We start from the raw sequence: 19,462 nt of genomic DNA on the forward strand, positions 1-19,462 counted from the left end.
GGCTGAAAAATAATAGTGCTAAGGAGACTAAATCAGCAATAATTAAAGACCTTTTTTCTTCTTTTTCTTTTTTTTCCAATAGCAATTAAATCTTTTTGGAAATAGCTGTTGCAGACATTACTCAGTTTCCATGTGTAGGCTTAAGGCAGCTTTGACAATAACATCAGTCCATCCCACTTAGTTTCATATAAGCTATTTGTCTAGCATGATGGCAGAGCTGTGGAGGCAGGTTTTTACTTTTGTTCTTGTGACAAGTCACCAGCAGATACTCGTACAGAAGGAATGAACTTGCTGGATCATACATGGTCAGGGACTGAGATACAGGAATTGTGGCCATGTGGTCATCTGTTGTGATGGGTACACATTTTTGTCTGAGAAAGAGCCACAATTCAACATGTGTTTTTGTTCCGGATTGAAATGAAATCAGAAGTACAAGAATGTATGACTGAAAAAAATAACAGAAATTACTAACATTTGTCTTGCATATTTTCCAGTAGAGTTTCCACAAGAATGGATACTGTTTTGTGAACTCTCCAGCTTAGTTAGAACAGCTTCTTCCCCATGGCTTTTTCTCCAGGTGAGTGACTTAGCAGAGACCTCCAGTGGCAGCAGGAGAAAATCCCAGGAGAGAGCTGGTGAGTTAGCAGGGCTGAGCTCCTGGTGCCCTCTGGTGCTTGTGTGCTCCTTGTCGAAGCCTGGTCCCAGGGACGTGCTGGCAGATGGATATCCTGAGCCCAAAAAGTAGGGGACGCTTTGCTTCTCTGCTTTGCCTGCTCTACAGAGGTGCTGTGGAGATGGCAGAGCTGTGCACAGCTCCCCTGGCTTAGTGCAGTGAACCATATGGATGGGTACCTGGAGGTCTGGCAGGTTGCAGGAGGCAGGAACAAGAACTGACCCTGCAGTGCTTTTCTTGCTTTCCCTCTCCCCATTTCTCTCTACAGCTCTGACCTTGCCATGTAATTTTTGACATGTTGCTTAATATCCTATATTTCTATTGCCTTTCCTGTCCTGGAAAATAAGGACATTGCCAGGTAAAATGCCTGCCTGGGGCTCCATGTGCTATTTTGAATGTGATGTTCAGCCAGGTTCGTTGATCGTCCTGCTTGGTACATGTTTACTTTTCCTCAGACACATACATGCAGCAGGAAGGGGTTAAACCTTCCTTATCTTACCCTGCAGAGCAGGTCACTGCAAGGGGCAGGACAAGGCTGGATCCTGTGAGCTGAAGTAAATCCCTTGCAGGTGCTCGGCGTAGCAAGGTGCTATGTGAGTGTGGGGAGAAGGCACTTAAGATGAGGGTTTAGGGCTGGCAGCCTTTGGCTGATGGGGGTTAAGGGAGAGTGAGAGGTTTAGTCATGCTAGAAATTGAGTTGGGCTTTCCAGCTCATGAGCTGGATCTCTGACTTTAATAATGTGGGCTTTTTCCTCTTCTTTCTTAGGGCTGTGTATGACCTATCAGCCACTATAAGTGACTGTGCACACAGACACGCATATATATCTATATATTTATATATAAAGGAGAGGGCAGATTAGACTGCTCTGTTGTCTCACAAGGTGTCAGCTTTGCTGTAAGGAGAAACAACTGAGAACATGCCAAGTTTCTTAGCAGGTGGCTAACTCATACAGGAGATCATTTTCTTGAAGCTATGAAATAGAGGCAGAGCTTCTTTGTACTTGAGAAAAAGGAATGCTTGTCAGTTATAGTTATATTTTGCTGCACGTCAGTGTATGGTAGAGATGTCCAAGTGCTGATGATGCTCGCAACAGAGCCAGAGGGGGTGGGAGCATTGCTGGGTGCCCACAGTACCTCACCCTTTCTTGCCTGGCCCTCTGGAAGGTGAGTGTGTGCTTTGGGAGGACCCGCTCAGCCAAAGGACATGGCAGTTGTGAGAACATGGCACAGCAGCTGACATCAGTAGTGCTGTTCCTGGAGTGCTGGGTGCCAAATACTTGTAATGCTGTGAGCACCATGGTACAGCCAGAACTAATGACTGAGGGGACAGTGTCATGATAGCCTGGTTCTTCTAGAGCAGTCTTTCAAGGCTAGGCTGGGTTTCTGGGAGCATGTGTCAGCTCTGAGCCTCCTCCTGCTGAAAACTGGTCTTCCAATGATGTAAGTGACCTTAAAACTGGTCATGCTTCTTACTCCTGACTACTGATGAGTCAGGAGTGCCTCCAACAGGCATAGCGTCAAGACCCTGCCCTGAGGGGTATCTAAATGGGTAGGGTTAGGGCATTATTAAACAATGCTTCTGCTCTCTAGTGCAGCCAGTTGGTCACCAGCTTGAATAGAAACTTTCTTGAGAGAGGAAAATCAGACATCAGCGTAAATACTTTTTTTTTTTTTTTGAGCTCGGTTGGGCTTATAATTAAGGACAAGGTTTGAGTGTTAGAGGTTGGTGGTTTTTGACTTTGTGCAACACAAACATTACAGAGGAGATCAGAGGAGAGAGAGTAGTAGAAAGCAACCAGAATCTTTTGTGTAAACCTCTGGGAAGGTGTATTGTGGTGGTTGCATTTTACTTCCAGCTATAAACTGATATTTGATGCTATTTGCTCTTTTTATCCCATGTTAATCCTTTCCGCTGCCTTTGTATTAGTCTCCCTGTTACTTCCTTTGCCAGCATGCAGAGAATAGCTCTGGGAGTGTCATGTGGCCAGAGCAGGGTTTGCTCTGGAGTTACTACAACAGAGGATAAATCAGGATTGGGTTTTAGTCCTAAGGTAACCGAGGATTCGGCTTGTTTGGTGGTAGGTAGGTCTCTGAGACCCTTGGCTTTCCTCTCTCCTCCTTTGCAACTTAGAAGTAGCCTCAAGCGAAGGCCTGCTCATGCAGGCAGGTGAGGATATATAGTCTTGCATGAGCAGTAAAACACAAGCCTTCAGTGTTAAGTTGTGGTGACCCCACTGGTATTTGTAGGTGTGAGTGCGCTAACATCTCCAGACAAATGTTTCTTTTCACATACTCCCTGCTTGTAATTGAATGCTTAAACAAACAGGTGATACCAGCTGCTTATTGAACCAAATATTGCCTGGTTTATAAAAATATCTCTAGCTGACATTTAATAAGCAGGCACGTAAGACCACGCAGTCACATAGCTGGATGTGACCTGTGCGCTTACGCATTCTTTTAAAGATCTACGCTTAGATAAGAATCAGTCCTGTCAATTTGAAACTATACTTGCATTGATAATAAATCTGAGGGTATAATTATTGCTCAGTCACTTTCTGAACCAATGTCCACTTCTAGTATCTGCCACTCCTTGAGGCAGACCTGTGCAATTTAATTGCTTGTGTGGAGCGTCAGCTCCTTTTCTAGTCTGAACTATCCTTCTGGTCCTGTGAATCCATTGGTTTGCAGAGAAAGGTGGCCACAACTGAAACATGCCAAAACGCTCCATGCTGCAAACATCACAGTTGCCTGTTCATGATAAAGCTCTCTTCTTACCAACACTGACCACAGCAGTATGTTCAAGAAGAAAACCTTATTTATAGGTTACTTGCAAGATGAGGCTTTCCAAAAATGCATCTTCTGCCTTAACCCAGAGCATTGCTCCAGGCAAAGTAGTTCTAAGACTGATCCACTCTTAAGCCAGGAGATGTTCTGATGAATGCCTGGAGAGCCCTCCTGACTTTCTCTTCTGTGATTCTGCAGGTAGGTGACAGCAGTTTTGGTCCAGAGTAGCAGGAGCAAGGGCTCTGCTGTGCAGAGGAGGCAGTGAGCCATGGGGCAATGCTAGTTGGTTCACTGCCACTAAAATCATAGTTCCCATATGTGCATGTTTTGTTAGCAGTGTTTCCTTGTTTGTATTTTTGGAGAGATAAGGAGGGGAGAGGTTTCAGAGAGACTTGCTTCAGTTATTGGAGAGGCTTCCTTTGTGTGCCAAGTCCCAGTAAGCCTGAGATCTGTACAGGGAGGATAAAAGGAAGAGCTGAGTGCAAGTGATGACTGTATCATAACACCATTTTTTGTGAGCTTGGAGCTGTTTATACCTTAAATCACAGGCTTTGCATCACTTCTGTCTTTATCCCCTTCTGTCAGCTCTAGACACAGCCCTTTGCAGGGGGCTCACACGGCTCACTTGACTAACCGCAAGCCTGTCTGTTTCTTGCCCCACCAAAGAGAACAGATTTGCTGTAGGCTGAGACTTGACCTTCATGTCTCTCTCTTTCCTTCTGGTTCTCTGCCCAGTCTGCTTTGGAGATCCTTCTAAAAGCTGTTGTTGTGTCTATCACCTTCTGACCTGTGGTCCAAAGGGTAATTCAAGCAAAGGGTTGGACACTGCAGCTGTCTCACGTTGTGCTCCTCCAGGACTCTTTGGAGTAGGCTACCTTGTCTGAGCATTTTGGTGTGATTTTGTTCTGTAACTTCTGTCAGCATCTACATGGGAGGTTCATTCTTAGATGCACTCATGTAATGAAGGGATCTAGTGTGATGGACATGGATACAAAGAATGAATTTAGTTTCCCTTTTAGAGCTGTATGTCTCCAGATCCTCTTTTTGTGACTGGATCATATTGTCCCAGCAGGGCCCTGACAGATTTCTTCTTCATGAGGCAACTAATGAGTCTGTGATTCTCTAAGAAACAGAACAATAATGTCAAGTTTTTGAAAGATAGATACCTTCTTACTTCCATTAGCTTCTTTTGCCTTTCTGTTCAGTTATGACAGTTTGATTTTCTCCGCCAGGTGGTATGTGTTGGCTTTCAGCCTTCAGTATGTTTTTATATAATTTCCGCAGCACCTGCAACATTTTAGCCTTTTAACTTACCCTTTTGGTTCCTCTTCAGCAAGCTTTCTTATTTTGTGTTCTGTTGTTCCTGTTCTTAAACCGCTCCTTCCAATTCTGGGTCATGCACTGTGCTTAGGGTTGATGAAAAGGAGCGCACTGGTAGGGCTGTCTGGACCCAGTGAGTCGCAATGGCCCTTGCAAGGTTGCAGAGGAGCTCGACTGTGGTCTGACTTCATTAGTAAAAGCCTGAGCCTCATCCTGTGCTCAGGGTGGTCTCCTGAGCTAATGGGAATCCTGACTTTTCTAAGAATGCACAAAGCCCCTTTTGTTCTGGATGAAAACCATGGGGAAGTGCAATGAGTTTGAGCTGAGCAGGGCGTGTGGTCTGCGTGGTGGATATGGGATCAGGAAGGATTTATTGTCTCTTGCCACACCTGGCTTAACATGGCAGCAACACCTTGGCGATCAATTGTACAGTTTAGTGTTACTGAAGAGCACTTGAGCCATACTTGATGCTACACATGCACAGTCAGGTCGGTTGAGAAGAGGGTTATTAAGGCACTGACTCATTTTTCTGTGGTACAAACCACATCTCAGACCTGGCCCACTCCTGCACACCCACTGCAGATTTCATTGCATCCTCTCACCTCTTGATGTGTGCGTTGGAGATCGTGATGCAGAATTGGGCTTCACTCTCCACTTGCTATCAGTGGGAAATTCATGCATTTGAGAAGAGGGAGAGGTGATGTCAAAGCATTGGATTTTTTTTTTTTCAGTTTAGGGAAAAGGAAGCTTGCAAAGAGGGAGGAATGCGAGAGGGAAGGGAGGCAGAGAGAGGTCTCCCGCGTAATTGTGTTGAACTAGAAGCGACTGTTATTACAGGTGAGTTCCAAAATCTCCCTCACAGGCCTATGCAAGGGCAGGCTGGCTACACCTCTGTCAGCCTATGTGTATACTCTTGCACCATGGTGCAAGGGGTGGACTAGGCAGTCTGAGACCCCTCCCAGCTCTGTGCTCCTTGGATAAGAGAAGATCTCTAGTTGTCTCACACTGAGAGCAAGTTTTACCAGCATTCCTGTTACATGCTCTTTGTTCCCATTTTTCTGCAGCTGAGAAGCCTGATGCTGCAAAATTAGAAAAGTTCATAAAGGGTGGGGACAGCAGTTGTTAGGAAGAGAACACAGTGCAGATGAGACTAATGACAGGAATGGCTCTCCTTCTGGGGAGGTGGTAGCTGAGGGCATACTAGGCTCTGTCCCCTGAAAGACTTGTCTGCCCAGGTGTGGGCTGTGAATATCTCGTTCTTGCTTAGTCACAGTTGCCACCTGGATCACTGCATGCTGCTAAGGATATTCAGATAATGGGAATAAAGTTCCTAGACCACATCCTTTCTGGTTAGCATGAAGGTTATTGCTGAATTATGGGCATAAAACCTGCTTTTCTGGAGTTGTGTCACTTTGTGCGAGACTGTGATGTTCTTTCTGGCCATCCACCTGTGACGGACGTGATCTTACTCTGCTCTGAAAACTGCACTGACATGCTAAGCAGTGCTGAGCCTCCTGCGGTAACGTGGCTGCGTCCCTGGGCTGGGCCAGGCTGGGATCTGGAAACTGCAGGAAAACCTGCAATAGGCCAAACTGCTGTTCCCAGCTTTCAGTGCTACAAAGTGAAGCTAGATGTGGCATCTCATCCGAAAGCTAGAAATCCTCCAGCTGGAGGCCTGTTTCAGGGAGCTGTAACTTTCACTTAGGCTTACTCAAGCAGATGCCATACCACAAATCAGCTCCAGCCTTATTCTATGTAATAATCAGAATTTTGCTTTGGTATGAAGCTTGCAAAATATGTGATAGTGGTTCACCTCTTACTGTGTTGAAATCATTGTCTGTCCTCTGTTCTTTGAGCTCCTCTGTCTGTCTTCATCTCCTCAACTGTATGCTCTTTGAATCAAAAAGACCTCCTTGTTCGCACCACAGCTAGCACTCTTGGATCTGTGCTCATGGCTCATAGCTGGTAAAGGTTGAACGCAAATGGCAGGTACTGGATGCTTCTGTTCAGCCACCCTGTGAACAGAACTAAGAAAAGTATCAGTTTGTTTACAGATGAAAGTTCCTCCTTGCCTTTGTGAGCTCTGGTTTCTCTCCCTATAAGGGGGATGCTCTTGCACACCCTTTAGGTATGCGTGACTTCCTGGCTGACAAAAGCAGAAAATCCTGATACTCTGCTTGCCCCCTCCCCTTGTTTCCTCATCCATGGCCAAGGCTCAGTGTTGGTTTTTCTGCTTTTCAGATCTCTCCCGTTCTTGCATTTCACCTCCCAATGCTCTGCAGAAAAGCCATACATCTGACTGCAGATGGTAGAAGCCTGCTATGCCATACGGTCTTCGTTGCTTTCTTGGTTGACTCTTATGTGGACCTACAGTTCGTCCAGCAGCATGTCCAGGGCTCCTCAGCAACACATGCCTGTCTGACCCTCCATTGTGGACTGCCTGCTTGCACCAAAAGGTGCAAGACACTGAAAGGTTTGGTATTTGAAACCTGATTGAAGGATCTCCCATCCTTCTCAAGGATACCTGTCATGGTTTAACCTCAGCTGACAATTAAGCACCACACAGTCGCTTGCTCACTTCACCCCAGTGGGATGGGGTAGAGAATCAGAACAGTAAAAGTGAGAAAATTTGTGGGTTGAGATAAAGACAGTTTAATAGGTAAAGCAAAAGCCATGCACGCAAGCAAAGCAAACCAAGGAATTCATTCCCTGCTTCCCGTGGGCAGGCAGGTGTTCAGCCATCTCCAGGAAAGCAGGGCTCCCTCACACATAATGGTGACTTAGGAAGACAAATGCCATCTCTCCAAACGTTCCCCCCTTCCTCCTTCTTCCTCCCACTTTATATGCGAGCATGACATCATATGGTATGGAATATCCCTTTGGCCATTGGGGTCAGCTGTCCCGGCTGTGTCCCCTCCCAACTCTTTGTGCACCCCCAGCTACTCACTGGTGGGTTGGGGTGAGGAGCAGGAAAGGCCTTGGCTGTGTGTAGGCACTGCTCAGCAGGAACTAAAACATCCCTATTGACATTGTTTTCAGCGCAAATCCAAAACACAGCCCCGTACCAGCTACTATGAAGAAAATTAACTCTATCCCAGCTAAAATCAGCACAATACTTCATTTGGATTTCCTGGAAAAGAGGCTTCTTGCTTTGAACTAGGAGTCCATGAATCTGACTATTTACAAAATTATGCATTTCAAGCTTATATAGATTTGGGTAACTTAGGATGGGTGTTGATGAGAGTCATTTACACATTGGGCATCCTCTGCACTTCTGAAAAACTACATTTATGAATCAGTGTTGCACTTGTTCCAAAATAGCTGATAAAAACATGTTAAGTGTGGTAAGAAAACTGGGAGTGTGGGAGAGATGGGGTTTGGGTACATGGTGATGTTATGAGTCATCACTGGCTTTTCTTGGTGTTGCCACCAACACATGAATTCTAGGTGGGCATGATGGGGCAAGCCTAAGCCTGGGACATAACTGGCTTATGGAAAAAGCGTCTCTTGAAAAGCATCATAAAGTGACAAAACAAAGATTTTCAAATCTGAGGATGCAAAATAACTCTGCTGCATCCAGAGAAACTGCGATAGTTACTATGGGCAATTTCTTAGTGACTTGGGGGCTCAGATCCAATGGGAAAAGAAGTCTGAAATGGGTGGAAGATAATTTAATATCCATTTCTCATCAGAATCTGCAACAGGTCTCAGTTTTATTCTTGTGGATTATGCTTGCCAAATTTTCCTTGCTGAAGTGCTTAAAGACTGACCATTGGCTTGGGGAAAACATAAGGTCAGTCAAAATCAGATCCCCCCGATGCACAGGTCTGGGGAGATCATGGGGAACACCATGTGTGATTCAGCTGAGGAAGGAGCAGGGCAAACCCATTCTTCTGCTCCTGCAGCATGCAATTACTGCATAAAGACCTCCTAAACTTAAATGTGATCTCTTTAATAAGATCATTGTTGAGTTTTTGAAATAGAGCAGCCTGCAGGAATTGGAAAGCCCATAAAGTTATGTCCTAGTAACTTTGCAGCAATAAATGAAATAAATGAAGGTTTGTTGAGGGAAAGGCCACTTCTGGTGATAGGGAGACAGGGATCTCTGGGATTACAGTTCTGGAGCCATTGGATAATAACCTCCCTGCTCAGTGGTCTCATTGCTGTGGTGCTTGTGAGTGCTGACGAGCTGCTGCAGTGACTGCTGATGCAAGAGCCCATGTGGCACTTGGTTGCAGATGCTGGGCACCTTGGCATGAGGCCAGCGTGCTGTGAGCACCCCTGAGCACCTCAGCAAGCTTTGGTTCATCAAGGAAATAAGACAGATGGCCGTGCCGTGGGATTTGCCTGCACTAATCCTAGCCTTTTATCCTAATGCAGGGCTGCATTTTTTTATTTCAGCCATCCTGATTCCTCTGTCCTGAGTGGAGAGCTCTGTGTTTCAGTTGATTGACCTCGCTGAGCCTGGAGCAGAGTTCCCATTTCAACACACCTGTGATGTGAAAATGGCCTGTCTGGCCAGCACAGGAGCTGCCATGTATTTCTCTTTGAGTTTCCCAGCTGGAGACAACTGGGGTAAGCAGAAATTTCAAGAAGAGGGCCAAACATTTCAAGCTCCACTGGAGCAAAATTTCCTGATGACAAACATTTCTTTAATAACTAGAAGAAGGTGGTCCTAGAGTAGCTCTGTCCTGGGAGTGCATATTGCTTCCCATACATGGCAAACGTGTCCTGCACGGGGCAGGAAGGGAGTGCACCTATTCACTGCTGTCGTCCTGCTCGCTCCATGCAGCCTTGCTTTTGGCTCAGTGTTTCCTACTGTATCCTAGGAATGACAAGCATTAACAAATAACACAGATTTATTTGTATTGCTAAACATTTGTATTCTCAAAAACTTATAGGTGTGTCCAGTGCTCCAAATCCATCCTGTAATTTCAGATGCAGTTTTGAGAAGCCAAAGACACACCCTGGTTTGTCCAGTGAAAAGCAGCCCTCTACCATCATAGCCCTGCACACTAAGTGCCCAGCGACTAGCGGCTTGGAGGTAAGTGCCAGTTAACCATCTGAGCAATGTTGTGCAACCTCTTATCGTCCTTTGCCAGAGGGGAGCCTGCTGACTTCAGAGTGTCTATAGCAGTGAATCTAGCTTAACTCTGCGTTCTCTGCATGCAACTCTGTGCTTTCCCAGGCATAGCAGACCCTCAATAGTTTTTCATGTGCTTCGGGTCTAGTTTCAGATAGGTTTTATGAAGGGTGTTGGCATGTGTAAGTTTGTTTGCAAGGCAGTCATGTTCAAACTTTCTTACTCTGAGTTTGGTTTTGCAATTAAGTATAATTCATGTTTGATTTTTGTTGGCTGAAATAAGGCGATTCCTTGCATGTGTGGGTGCTCTGAAGACCTTTGCAGAAATGCCGCCTTTACTCCCAGGGCTGAGCTTCCTCCTTTTGGTTGGTGAGTATTACTGTGAGGGTGATGGGTGTCCGGGGGGATTTGCCTTACGAGCAGCTGTAGCTGAGATAATGCTCAAAAGGGAAAATTATGCTGAAAGACCATTGAACATTACTTTGGTGGTTGCTCTAAATCCCAAGTCTTTAGTTATGCTTATTATGGTATCTGTAAACCAAAATATATTAAAGGAAAGGCAAAACTGGAATTCATTCTTCTCTTGTCATTGCAGAGCCGTCTGCTCAGTGCTTCTTTTGTTGGAGTATCCAGGTGTCTCTGGGAAAGCACTAAAGGAATAATCTTAGCTGAATCTGATTATGTCTATATTCTCTATATTCCCCTGCTTTCCCTCCTTCTGTTTTTTTTTTTTTTTTGGGGGGGGGTGTTTGGTTTTGGGTTTTTGTTTTGTTTGTTTGGTTGGTTTGGGTTTTTTGGGTTTGGTGTTTTTGGGGTTTTTTTTGTAGTAAGGTATTCCAGAGCAGGATCTTTGTTTCTTTCTGAAAGTGTCAGCACTTTATTTTTCGTTCCTTATCAGACTGAGGTCGTGTTTGCAATGAATGTTAATAATAAAACGTGAACTTGTAACATTACGAATAAGCTAATGAACCATCAGCTGGCCAATAGCTACGTAAAGGGACCGTCATTTTCTCTGCAGTAGGCTTAGTTATCAGTACTATAGGAAGGAAAACAAATAAACAGATAACTTTATTTATTTAAGCCATTGTTGCTGTTCAAAACTGAACAATGTATTGTGGACACCCTGAAAACAATGTGACTTTCCAATTTTCTATTAGCATACAGTACAAAGAGGAATGTTTTTGTCCAGCAGAAGTACACAGGTTGCTTGTAAAAGTTAATGGCTCTTAATGCAATTGTTATTAAGTTTGGCAGGTTGGTAATTTTGGTGGCGTGTTCTCATGTTGGCCACTGGCTCAGCATGCAGCCATGGGAAATCATTCCATTTCTTTGGGCCATGCTTGCCTCCATCCATCCATCCATCCATCCATCCTCCTGGAGATGGAGGAAAGTCAAAATATCAGAAATGTGCTGAGCTTGTAGAGAATTTGCATCCAACAGCTTGCATGCCCTGCCCTTTTGGGAATGGATCAAAAAGAGAGGAAAGAAAACAGAAAACACAAGTTTCTGAAGGTCCCTAAACAGGTTTCTGAAAAGGGAGGACAGTGGATCTGAGCGTAGTGGTGCCACACTATCGAGGTGAATGGCCTTGTTGTAAAGAAGCAGTGGGGAGACCGGGCAGTGCTCAGAAACCTCCTGACACAGGAGTGCCCTCGTGGAGGAGGGACTGTGGAGAGCAGTTGAGCTTGAACAGCACAGCATACGTGGGTGAAGGAGACAGTCTCTTCCATTGTGGAAGGCTTCACTGCAGGCTGACATGCCTGTGCACTAACAAAGCATGGTAGTGAAAGCAATGTTTTAGAAAGGTATTGCTCCCAGACTGATGTGCACATATCTTAGGTGGTTCATGACACGAGCTGAGTTCGTAGCCTTTGTTGTGATGTTGTGAGATGAAGGTTTTATTGTCATACAACAAAGATTTTTGTGATAGTAGGTTGGGGTCCTCTTTGATCTTACAGAGTGAGAGCCCACCCATCTGCTTCCTCCTTCTCCCTGCGTGGGTGTTTCTGAACACTTCTTTTTTGAGTCAATGGAACAATTTGCATGCTTAAGAGCTTTCCAAGAGTGGGGCCAAAGGGCTTGGCTGTGTGTTTCTAAGGTCCAGTCCTGAGGTGAGCAGGAAGTGATTTTCACAGTGGAAACAGCCCAGCTTTGTCTGCAAGCAGGGAAGCATGGCCTCAGGGCCAGCCTCTGGCACTGAACTCTTGGTTATGATTTCGGTAACTCTTTCGGGACTTTCTCTAGGAGTAAAGATAATGTGCATTAGGGCTGGAGGCAAAAGCACTGCATTTACCCAGCTATGGGTATGTTTCCTTTGCCTGTTACTTAGTGGCAGTTCTCCATTAATTAAATTATTAAAAAGGTGTAGCAGCTGGTAATCAAAAAAGCTGTTATACTAATTAAGGAGTCCTCTCATCCATCCTTACAAGCTATTTTTTAATCCCTTTCCTAATGCAGGTCATTGGGTTGGTGAACACATCCATACCCAGGAATGCTGCTGCCTTCTGCCTCCTCTTCTTTCCCATCATAGTTCAGTGATAAGGGTCTCCTATCCTATTGATTTCTGTGCCCAAATATCACCATGGATTTGACTGACACTGCCTTGGGCCAGCTTAACCTCATCTTTTAGCCATATGATGTGGAGGAACCACAGGACATTGCTTCTGTGTTTTGGTTTTGGGGCTCAGCTCCTCCACATTCCTCCCATGAGTTACTCCTGACCAAATATTTGTGGAATAACGCCAATCTTGACCATGCTTTCCCTAGGGCGGGTATGAGGGCTGAGAGTCACTGATGCTTTAGAGTCATGGAGCAATCATGCTGAACCTGACCTCTGCCACACCTCTATGTGCTTGCTGGGTGCTATGCAGCTGGCCCTGAGCTAGCTGGTCCATGGGTCCAGGAGATGAGGCATGGGTGGGGGTGATCTCTGTAGCCACTTCAGCCTCCTGTCAGCTGTAGTACCTGATCCGAAGTCATTAAGTTGGTGTGGTTTTCCCTGCTGAGAGATAACTGCCAAACTTTCAGTGCTGTGTTGTTCCTTGAGCAGATGAACAAGGCTTGCAGAGAAGCAGGAGTACTCTGGACTGCAAGGCAGCCACGCTTGCTGTGGTTTGCCACGCACTGAGATGGGTCAGAGGATGTAGCTGAAGAGGTGGGAGGAGAACGGGCAGGCTGTGTGGTGAGGGATGGCTGTGGCAGACAGCTCTGCAGGGCCCTGCTGCTTCACTGTGGGCTGAGATCAGGCACAGATTTCCCAGGAGATGGGTGAAGGTGATAGCGCTGGCCAACTGAGTCCCAAGTCCGCTGTTAGAGGAACACACTGACAAAAACAACTGTGCAGTGATCCAGTGCTAGCAAATTGTGACAGTCAGCCTGTCAGCATAACCTCAGAATCCTCTAACCATTGCCTTCTTCCTGTGTCTCATTTCACGGAGTACTTGTTACATTCACTTGTTCTGTCCTGTCAGAAACTAGTAGGAAGTCTCTACCTTCATCTTTTTTTTCTGTATACAGGGGATGCTGAGCTTGGCAGACTCCTAATCCAAAGTAAATAATACTAATGCAAGGGAGGTCTGAGTCTGTCTATGTTGTTCCTGGTTTCCCAGGCTTGCATTTCGCCACCTTTCCAGATGCATGGCATTGGCAGGGGAGAAGCAAGTTGCCATCATGAACGATGTAGAAGTTGGGAAACAAGGATTAGACAAATGCAGGGCTTGCATAGACCTGCCAAGAGCCAGCAGTGACAGGTTGACTTCTTTCAGTAAATCCCTGTCAAGCTTTCAGGCAGGACTGGTGTGAGGGCTGTCATTCATTGGTCTTACCTGCATTGTGTTCAGCTCTGCAGCATAGGATGATTTTAATCCACATGAGGACTTAGCAGGAAAAATGTATGAAATACAATACCGGCTTGGCTACAATTGACATGCTGATGGGGACACTGTATGAAACAAGTAGAAGCTGCAAAGCTAAAAGCATCATGGAAGTATAAGCATGGTGAGCCTGCCCTCCCGGGCTGGTTGGTGACCATAGGCTGGCTATGGTGCACAAGGGATACTGGGCAAGGGAGTACTGGAGAGAAGGACAGTCCCCAGAGTGTTGTTTCTGCCTCTTTCCTTGCCTTTTGCTCTTTGGGGACAGAGATACATGCAATCCTTCATGTCATCTAAGACTGTTTCTGTCCTCCACCAGACTGATCCAGAGTAGATAGAGGAGTACCTCGTGTCTGCTCACCCAGTCAGCTGTCACAAAGTCAAAGAGAAAACAGCAGAAATGATTCTGTGAAATACTATCAAGAATGAGGAATAAAATAATGTGGTGAGATGATTGATGTTCAGGATCTGTTAAGCCAGACAGGGGCTGGACTGCGGGAATAAGCTTTGTCCTGGATTTGCTGCTAAAATCATGGCACATTGTCTTCCAGGTTGGCAGGTAGCTGCTGCAGCTTCTGCTGGGACATATCTGGTAAGGCAAACTCACATGTTTAAAATATGTCATCCATGTCTTTACTTGCAAAGCGTGTGTGGGTTGGTTGTCAGTGTGGACTCCTTCCTGATAGCAGTACATTGATGGGAATCAATAGGTACAGACCAAATTCAGTGCACTGAGCATGGAGGTGGTTGATAAGTGCCCTTCCTGTCTCCCAAGCAGTGAGTGGAGTGGGGATGGCTTCTCCAGGTCTTTGCAGAGCTTCAGTGCAAGCACATTACCAGACAGTGCAATGCAGATGACACCCGTCGACCACACTCAGATCATCAGAGGAACAGTCCATCCCATTGGCCCTCATGGTTAAGTGATGGGAGGACTCACATAACCCTGAGCTTTCCAGCTGTTTGGAGTGCAAGGCCAGTAGCGATAGAAATTTTGCAGATGACAACTACCTAAGCAGGGCAAGATGGGAGCTCTGGAACTGAGCACTTGTGTGTTTTCAGGCCAGATCCAAGTACAAATGGTTGCAGCTAATATACTTGTCTGTATGCAATGATCACAAATAATGTTATGCTACCATTATAACCACATGATAAGATTCTCTCTTTTCTCTCTTTCTCCTGGCGCAGTGCTCCAGCTCGCCTGTCAATGGTGAGTTTCTTACCAAGTAATCTGCATGAGGAATATTCAAACATGCCTCTGTATACATATGCCTGTCACAGTTCCTTTATCTTTGTCTCTCTCTTTTTTTGGGGAAATCAGAATCTGCCGTGTGTGCTTCAGTGGAAAGGTATGTGAACCATCAGCAAATTATCTTGGCAGCATTTTCCTTGGGAGTGATACTGGTTTGTTGGGGATGTCACTTCGGATAGCAGGAAGCCTCTGAAACCAGGTGTAGCATCTTTCTCCCTGCAAAGTCCCAGGGTTGCCTGTGGGCAGGGAGGGCTCTAGTTGCAACAGCAAAGGGAAAATGCCATCCTGGGGCTCTGTGTCTGTGCAGGACAAAGAAAGGCAGGGCATGTCAGCCAGCCTGACGCGGTGGGGATTTACTGCTCTCAGAGCCTTGACATGGGCACTGAGCTTCACTTGGCTAGTGGTCGGGGCCTAAAACTCAAACAGGTCTGTCTCCAGCCTTCATCAAGCTTGATTTCTGCCTAAGGGTCAACAATTTACAAGTACCCTCTCCCTGCTCCCAAATGGTGCCAGCAAATAATTCTCATCATCTGTGTTTGTTTGTTTGTTCTTCTGTATTTGTTGTGTGGGCTGTGCTTTGTTGTCACGGCTGCTTGGCATTGCTCTTGTTTTTAATGGGTGGGCTGGACCCTTTACACGAGTGTAGCTAATAGCTGTCCCTGCTGCAGATGAACAAAACTTCAATGAATAAAAGTGTGTGATCAGGGGCATTCACGTGCCTTTCACTGACCACCTGGGTTTGGGGCTCAGGCAGCTCTTCTCGCCTGCGTTTGCAGATGTATTGCTGACAGCATGCCAGCTCCCAGCCAGTTCTGCCCTCAGCTGCTTCAGGTCTGGGGCAGCTGCTGTGGAGGTGATGCCTTTGCTTTTTTCCCACCAGTGTCAGCCAAGAGATGCTTCTTGAGATAGCCCGTGGCCAAGCCTCCCCCTGCAGCCTCACTTTTGGTCAATACGCCTGTGCACAGGTAATGGCAGTCCCCTTCTTTTCATAGGCCAGTGCATTTTGTTTTCCTTGACAATAGTGCCATTTCTATCTTAAAAGCAGTCCCACTGTCAGCTGTGGATGGAGTGGCCAAAGGCTTGTGCAGGCTTGGTGTCTGGGTTGTCAAGGTTTCCCTCACAAGACTGAGAGAAAGGATCGGGTCAAACACACAGGGACCATCCAGAGCACTGAGCTGTGGCAATGCCACCTTCCCAGGCAGCACGTGCTCTACGTCATGAAGCTCAGGAACGGCTGCACCACCATGGAGGCCTTTCTGGGGCTGTTTGTGGAAGTGGGGGATGCTGTCTTTTCCAAACCTCTCAAGTGAGGTGGGACAAGGGAGATTTCCAAAACAAATTGGCTCTTGGAAACTGGCATCATAGCATTGAAACAAGTCTCTGCATGAGAGTAACCTTGGTCCATCAGAGTAAACCACAATAAAAGCTGATAAAAGCACAATAAAAAGTGGTTGCAGTGTGGAAGGTGTCATCTGGAATATTTCAGGTTTATTTCCTTTCCTACTTTTGTCATTACCTCTAAGTTGCTATGCTGCCAGTAAATGCAATTGAATTGACAATGATTTGTATTTTCCCATAAATGTTTCTAACAAAAAAATGTCATTTCTTCAAATATTTGTTGGTGGGGGTTTTGTTTGTTTTGGGTTTGGTTTTTTTTCCCCACTGAAAAACATTCCTGGAATGAAAAAGTTCCCTATGGAAGTTTCCATTTTGATCAAATGGCCTTTTTTTTCTTTTTGGTGAGAAACCATTTTGAATAAAGTTTTTTAAAGCCATCCTTTTTTTTTGGGGGGGGGGAGTACAGATTAGGTAACAGAATGATCCAGCATTTGGAACTGGATAAGTTTAGACTTGCTTCAAGTCAGTGTAAGTTGGACATTCTTCTAAATCTTCTGTCAACAGGTTTCAGTGCTGAATGCTCACATGTAGGTGAGCTAGTGAAGCAGACCTGTAGGAGATTGCATACTGCAGCCTCTCTAAATATGACACACTTTTTATTATCTCTATATGGATTTCTCTGTATGGATTTCTCTTTTCTTTTTCAGAGTGCTTGGCTCCAGGTCCTTCAGGATGATTTCCTCATATCCTTATATTCTTGCCTGATCCCTAAACCTGCCAGTGCTATGGATCCGGAATACTCCATTCTGTTCTTTTCCAAACATGATGCCAAGAAACTTGTAGCTGCTCTGACTGTGTTCAGCCAGCGGGTGGGTATCGCGTATCCAACTATTTGTTCACCTGTAACATTAATGCCAGTGGAAGGCTTTAATTAACGTTACCTTATTTTTTTACCTTAACATTACCTTATTTTAAAAAGGACACCATTTCAATCAACAGATCTCCACCACAGTAGAGTTCTGTGCTGTTAAAAATAGCTGGGAAGACAGGAATAACAACCATGAGTTCATGTAGGTTAGCTGTTGCTGATTGCAGTGGCAACACCAAACTGGGGCTCCTATGTGACTTACAGACTGACTGTGCTTGAATTGCACAAATATTGCTATGGTGAGAGTTGCTATCCAGAGGAGAGATTATTGCTAGGGGTGATCCTGTTCATAGTGTTCAGAATCACATGGAGTTATGTTAATGTTTGTTTAGAAGTCCGTATTCACTTGAATTCATGTGTTTCTTCTCATCTCTTGCCTTCAGTTTTCTCACGTGCCTCTTTCTCTTGAGTGGAACATGATCTTCATTAACGGCCTGTGGGAGAAGATGTTGCAAGTACCTGACATTGACAGCCCACCCGTTTTGTCTCAGTGGGTCCATGAGGGGCTTCAGCCATTCCTGGTTGAGCCCAAGGTCTTTGCTTGCCTCCATGCCAAAAATGTGTTGTGTGAGGCGTTTCAGAAGATGTAAGTGCTGAACACAACCATTGTTCTGTCCCGTGTTGCTGAGACAGGAATGTGGCCCTTCCTCCAAAACAAAGGGCTAAATCCTGTAAGCGCTGTGAACTGATGGAGGCCCAGGTGGGGTCTCTGAGAGGCTCTCTCCAAGGCTTCATAACACACCTACTGACCCTGTAACCAGTCCTCTGCATCAGTCAGTGTGCGTGTAATGACCTGCTAGCACTGCATTTCCAAAGCAGTGTTGCAGGATTGGCAGTACAGCCCCCAGATGATCGTGGGGGCTGTTGTGAGGGGAAGTCGCATTGGTCACTTTGAAAAGCGATGTGCTTGATAATATCAGTCTTCAAGTAACAACCATTTCTGTGACAATACAACCCTGCCAGGTTTGACTTCATCTGTGTTTGAGATGTCTGCCTTTCTTATCCATCTTTAGAGTCGCTGCCCTGAATGGCATATATTCTGACCTTCCAGTGGAAGAACAGAGGAATCTTTACATTGGGATTAAACACTATCTCCTCCACGATGGTAAATGACTTGATTTTCTTTAAGAAAAAACAGTGCTTTAAGCCACTGATGTATGTACAAACATTAACTGTGATCTGTTGCAGGGCTGAGACTTCCCAGATTTTTTTTTTTTCAATTTTTATTCTCTCTTCAATGGAAATAGGCTGAGAATATGACAGTGATAAGTGGTATCAGGAATCATTTCCCTGCTGGAAGGCTTTATTAATCCACAATTTTTATAAATCAACACAGTCAATCCTATGCTGACTTACATCATGTGCAAATGGCATTTACTGTTGTGAAAGAATGGTGCAGGGTTTGGTTCTGAGAGCTAAAGAACTCAGAAGTTAGCTCAGAAAGGGGACCTGGGTGAGACACTCCCCTGTCTCCAGGCAGTAGCTTGCATGCAAAAATTTGATGTCCTGCAAAAAGTTTTTGGCAGATTTGAAGGGAGGAAGAAAGAGACTGGTGATGAAATATTTAGAGGGCTGTGAAAGAATGAGGCATCTGTCCTGTCTAATGTGCATTTGTAATCTGAATGCACAAACACGTGGATTTGAGAAAATGTGTGATCAGAGGCTCTTAGGGAGCTCTCTGCTGACTGAGTTCTCTGATAGACTGAAACCTGTTCTGCATTTGGAAATCTCCAGTCACCACTGATTTCCTCATACAGTGCAAGTCTGTAGTTTTTTGGTCTCTGTCTATTTTGCAGGATCAAACCAGAAATGCTACAGTGCAGCCGTTCCAGGTCTGAATTCCACTGCTTGGTTTGAAAATTATCTTGGATCCTTCTTGGAGCATGCTACTGTTGGAGATCTGCAGCTTTTTGGTGATGAACCAACAGTAAGTGCAGACTCCTCATGGTGATGAGGAACCTGCAGTGTGCAAAATACTCTGTGCCTGGGAGGTCATTTCCCTGCCTTTACCAAAATTTATGGAGATGCTGCTAGCAGGAACATTTCTCTTGTTTATGTATGGTGAACAGTCACTTCAGTTCTTATTTATCCCCCATCATGATTTCTTGTGATAAGAGGCACTTGCACAGAAATTGGTTTCACGTAGGTAATTCTGCAGAAAGCGAACTGGAGTCTATAAGAGGAGCAAACCCAAACTTTATCTCAAGACTGGACT

The 19,462-nt window shown here is 45.4% G+C and overlaps 1 protein-coding gene across 13 annotated transcripts in view; it reads left to right on the forward strand.

Moving 5' to 3' along the window:
• The window catches only part of MSLN (mesothelin), a 77,790-nt gene that overhangs the window by 46,207 nt on the left and 12,121 nt on the right, over positions 1–19,462 (forward strand). For 4 of the 13 annotated variants that reach the window (XM_075768173.1, XM_075768178.1, XM_075768181.1 and 1 more), the window contains 13 exons: positions 495–577; positions 7,019–7,250; positions 9,179–9,352; positions 9,716–9,821; positions 10,144–10,229; positions 14,284–14,324; positions 14,918–14,939; positions 15,051–15,078; positions 15,862–15,946; positions 17,027–17,188; positions 17,631–17,833; positions 18,261–18,352; positions 19,044–19,174. In XM_075768173.1, the coding sequence (XP_075624288.1) occupies positions 10,187–10,229; positions 14,284–14,324; positions 14,918–14,939; positions 15,051–15,078; positions 15,862–15,946; positions 17,027–17,188; positions 17,631–17,833; positions 18,261–18,352; positions 19,044–19,174 (807 nt within the window). In that variant the 5' untranslated portion in view covers positions 495–577; positions 7,019–7,250; positions 9,179–9,352; positions 9,716–9,821; positions 10,144–10,186. The other 9 variants (XM_075768177.1, XM_075768174.1, XM_075768180.1 and 6 more) reach the window with 7 other exon arrangements.

The sequence above is a fragment of the Balearica regulorum genome, chromosome 15 (assembly GCF_011004875.1).
Source record: "Balearica regulorum gibbericeps isolate bBalReg1 chromosome 15, bBalReg1.pri, whole genome shotgun sequence".
Lineage (NCBI taxonomy): Eukaryota > Metazoa > Chordata > Aves > Gruiformes > Gruidae > Balearica > Balearica regulorum.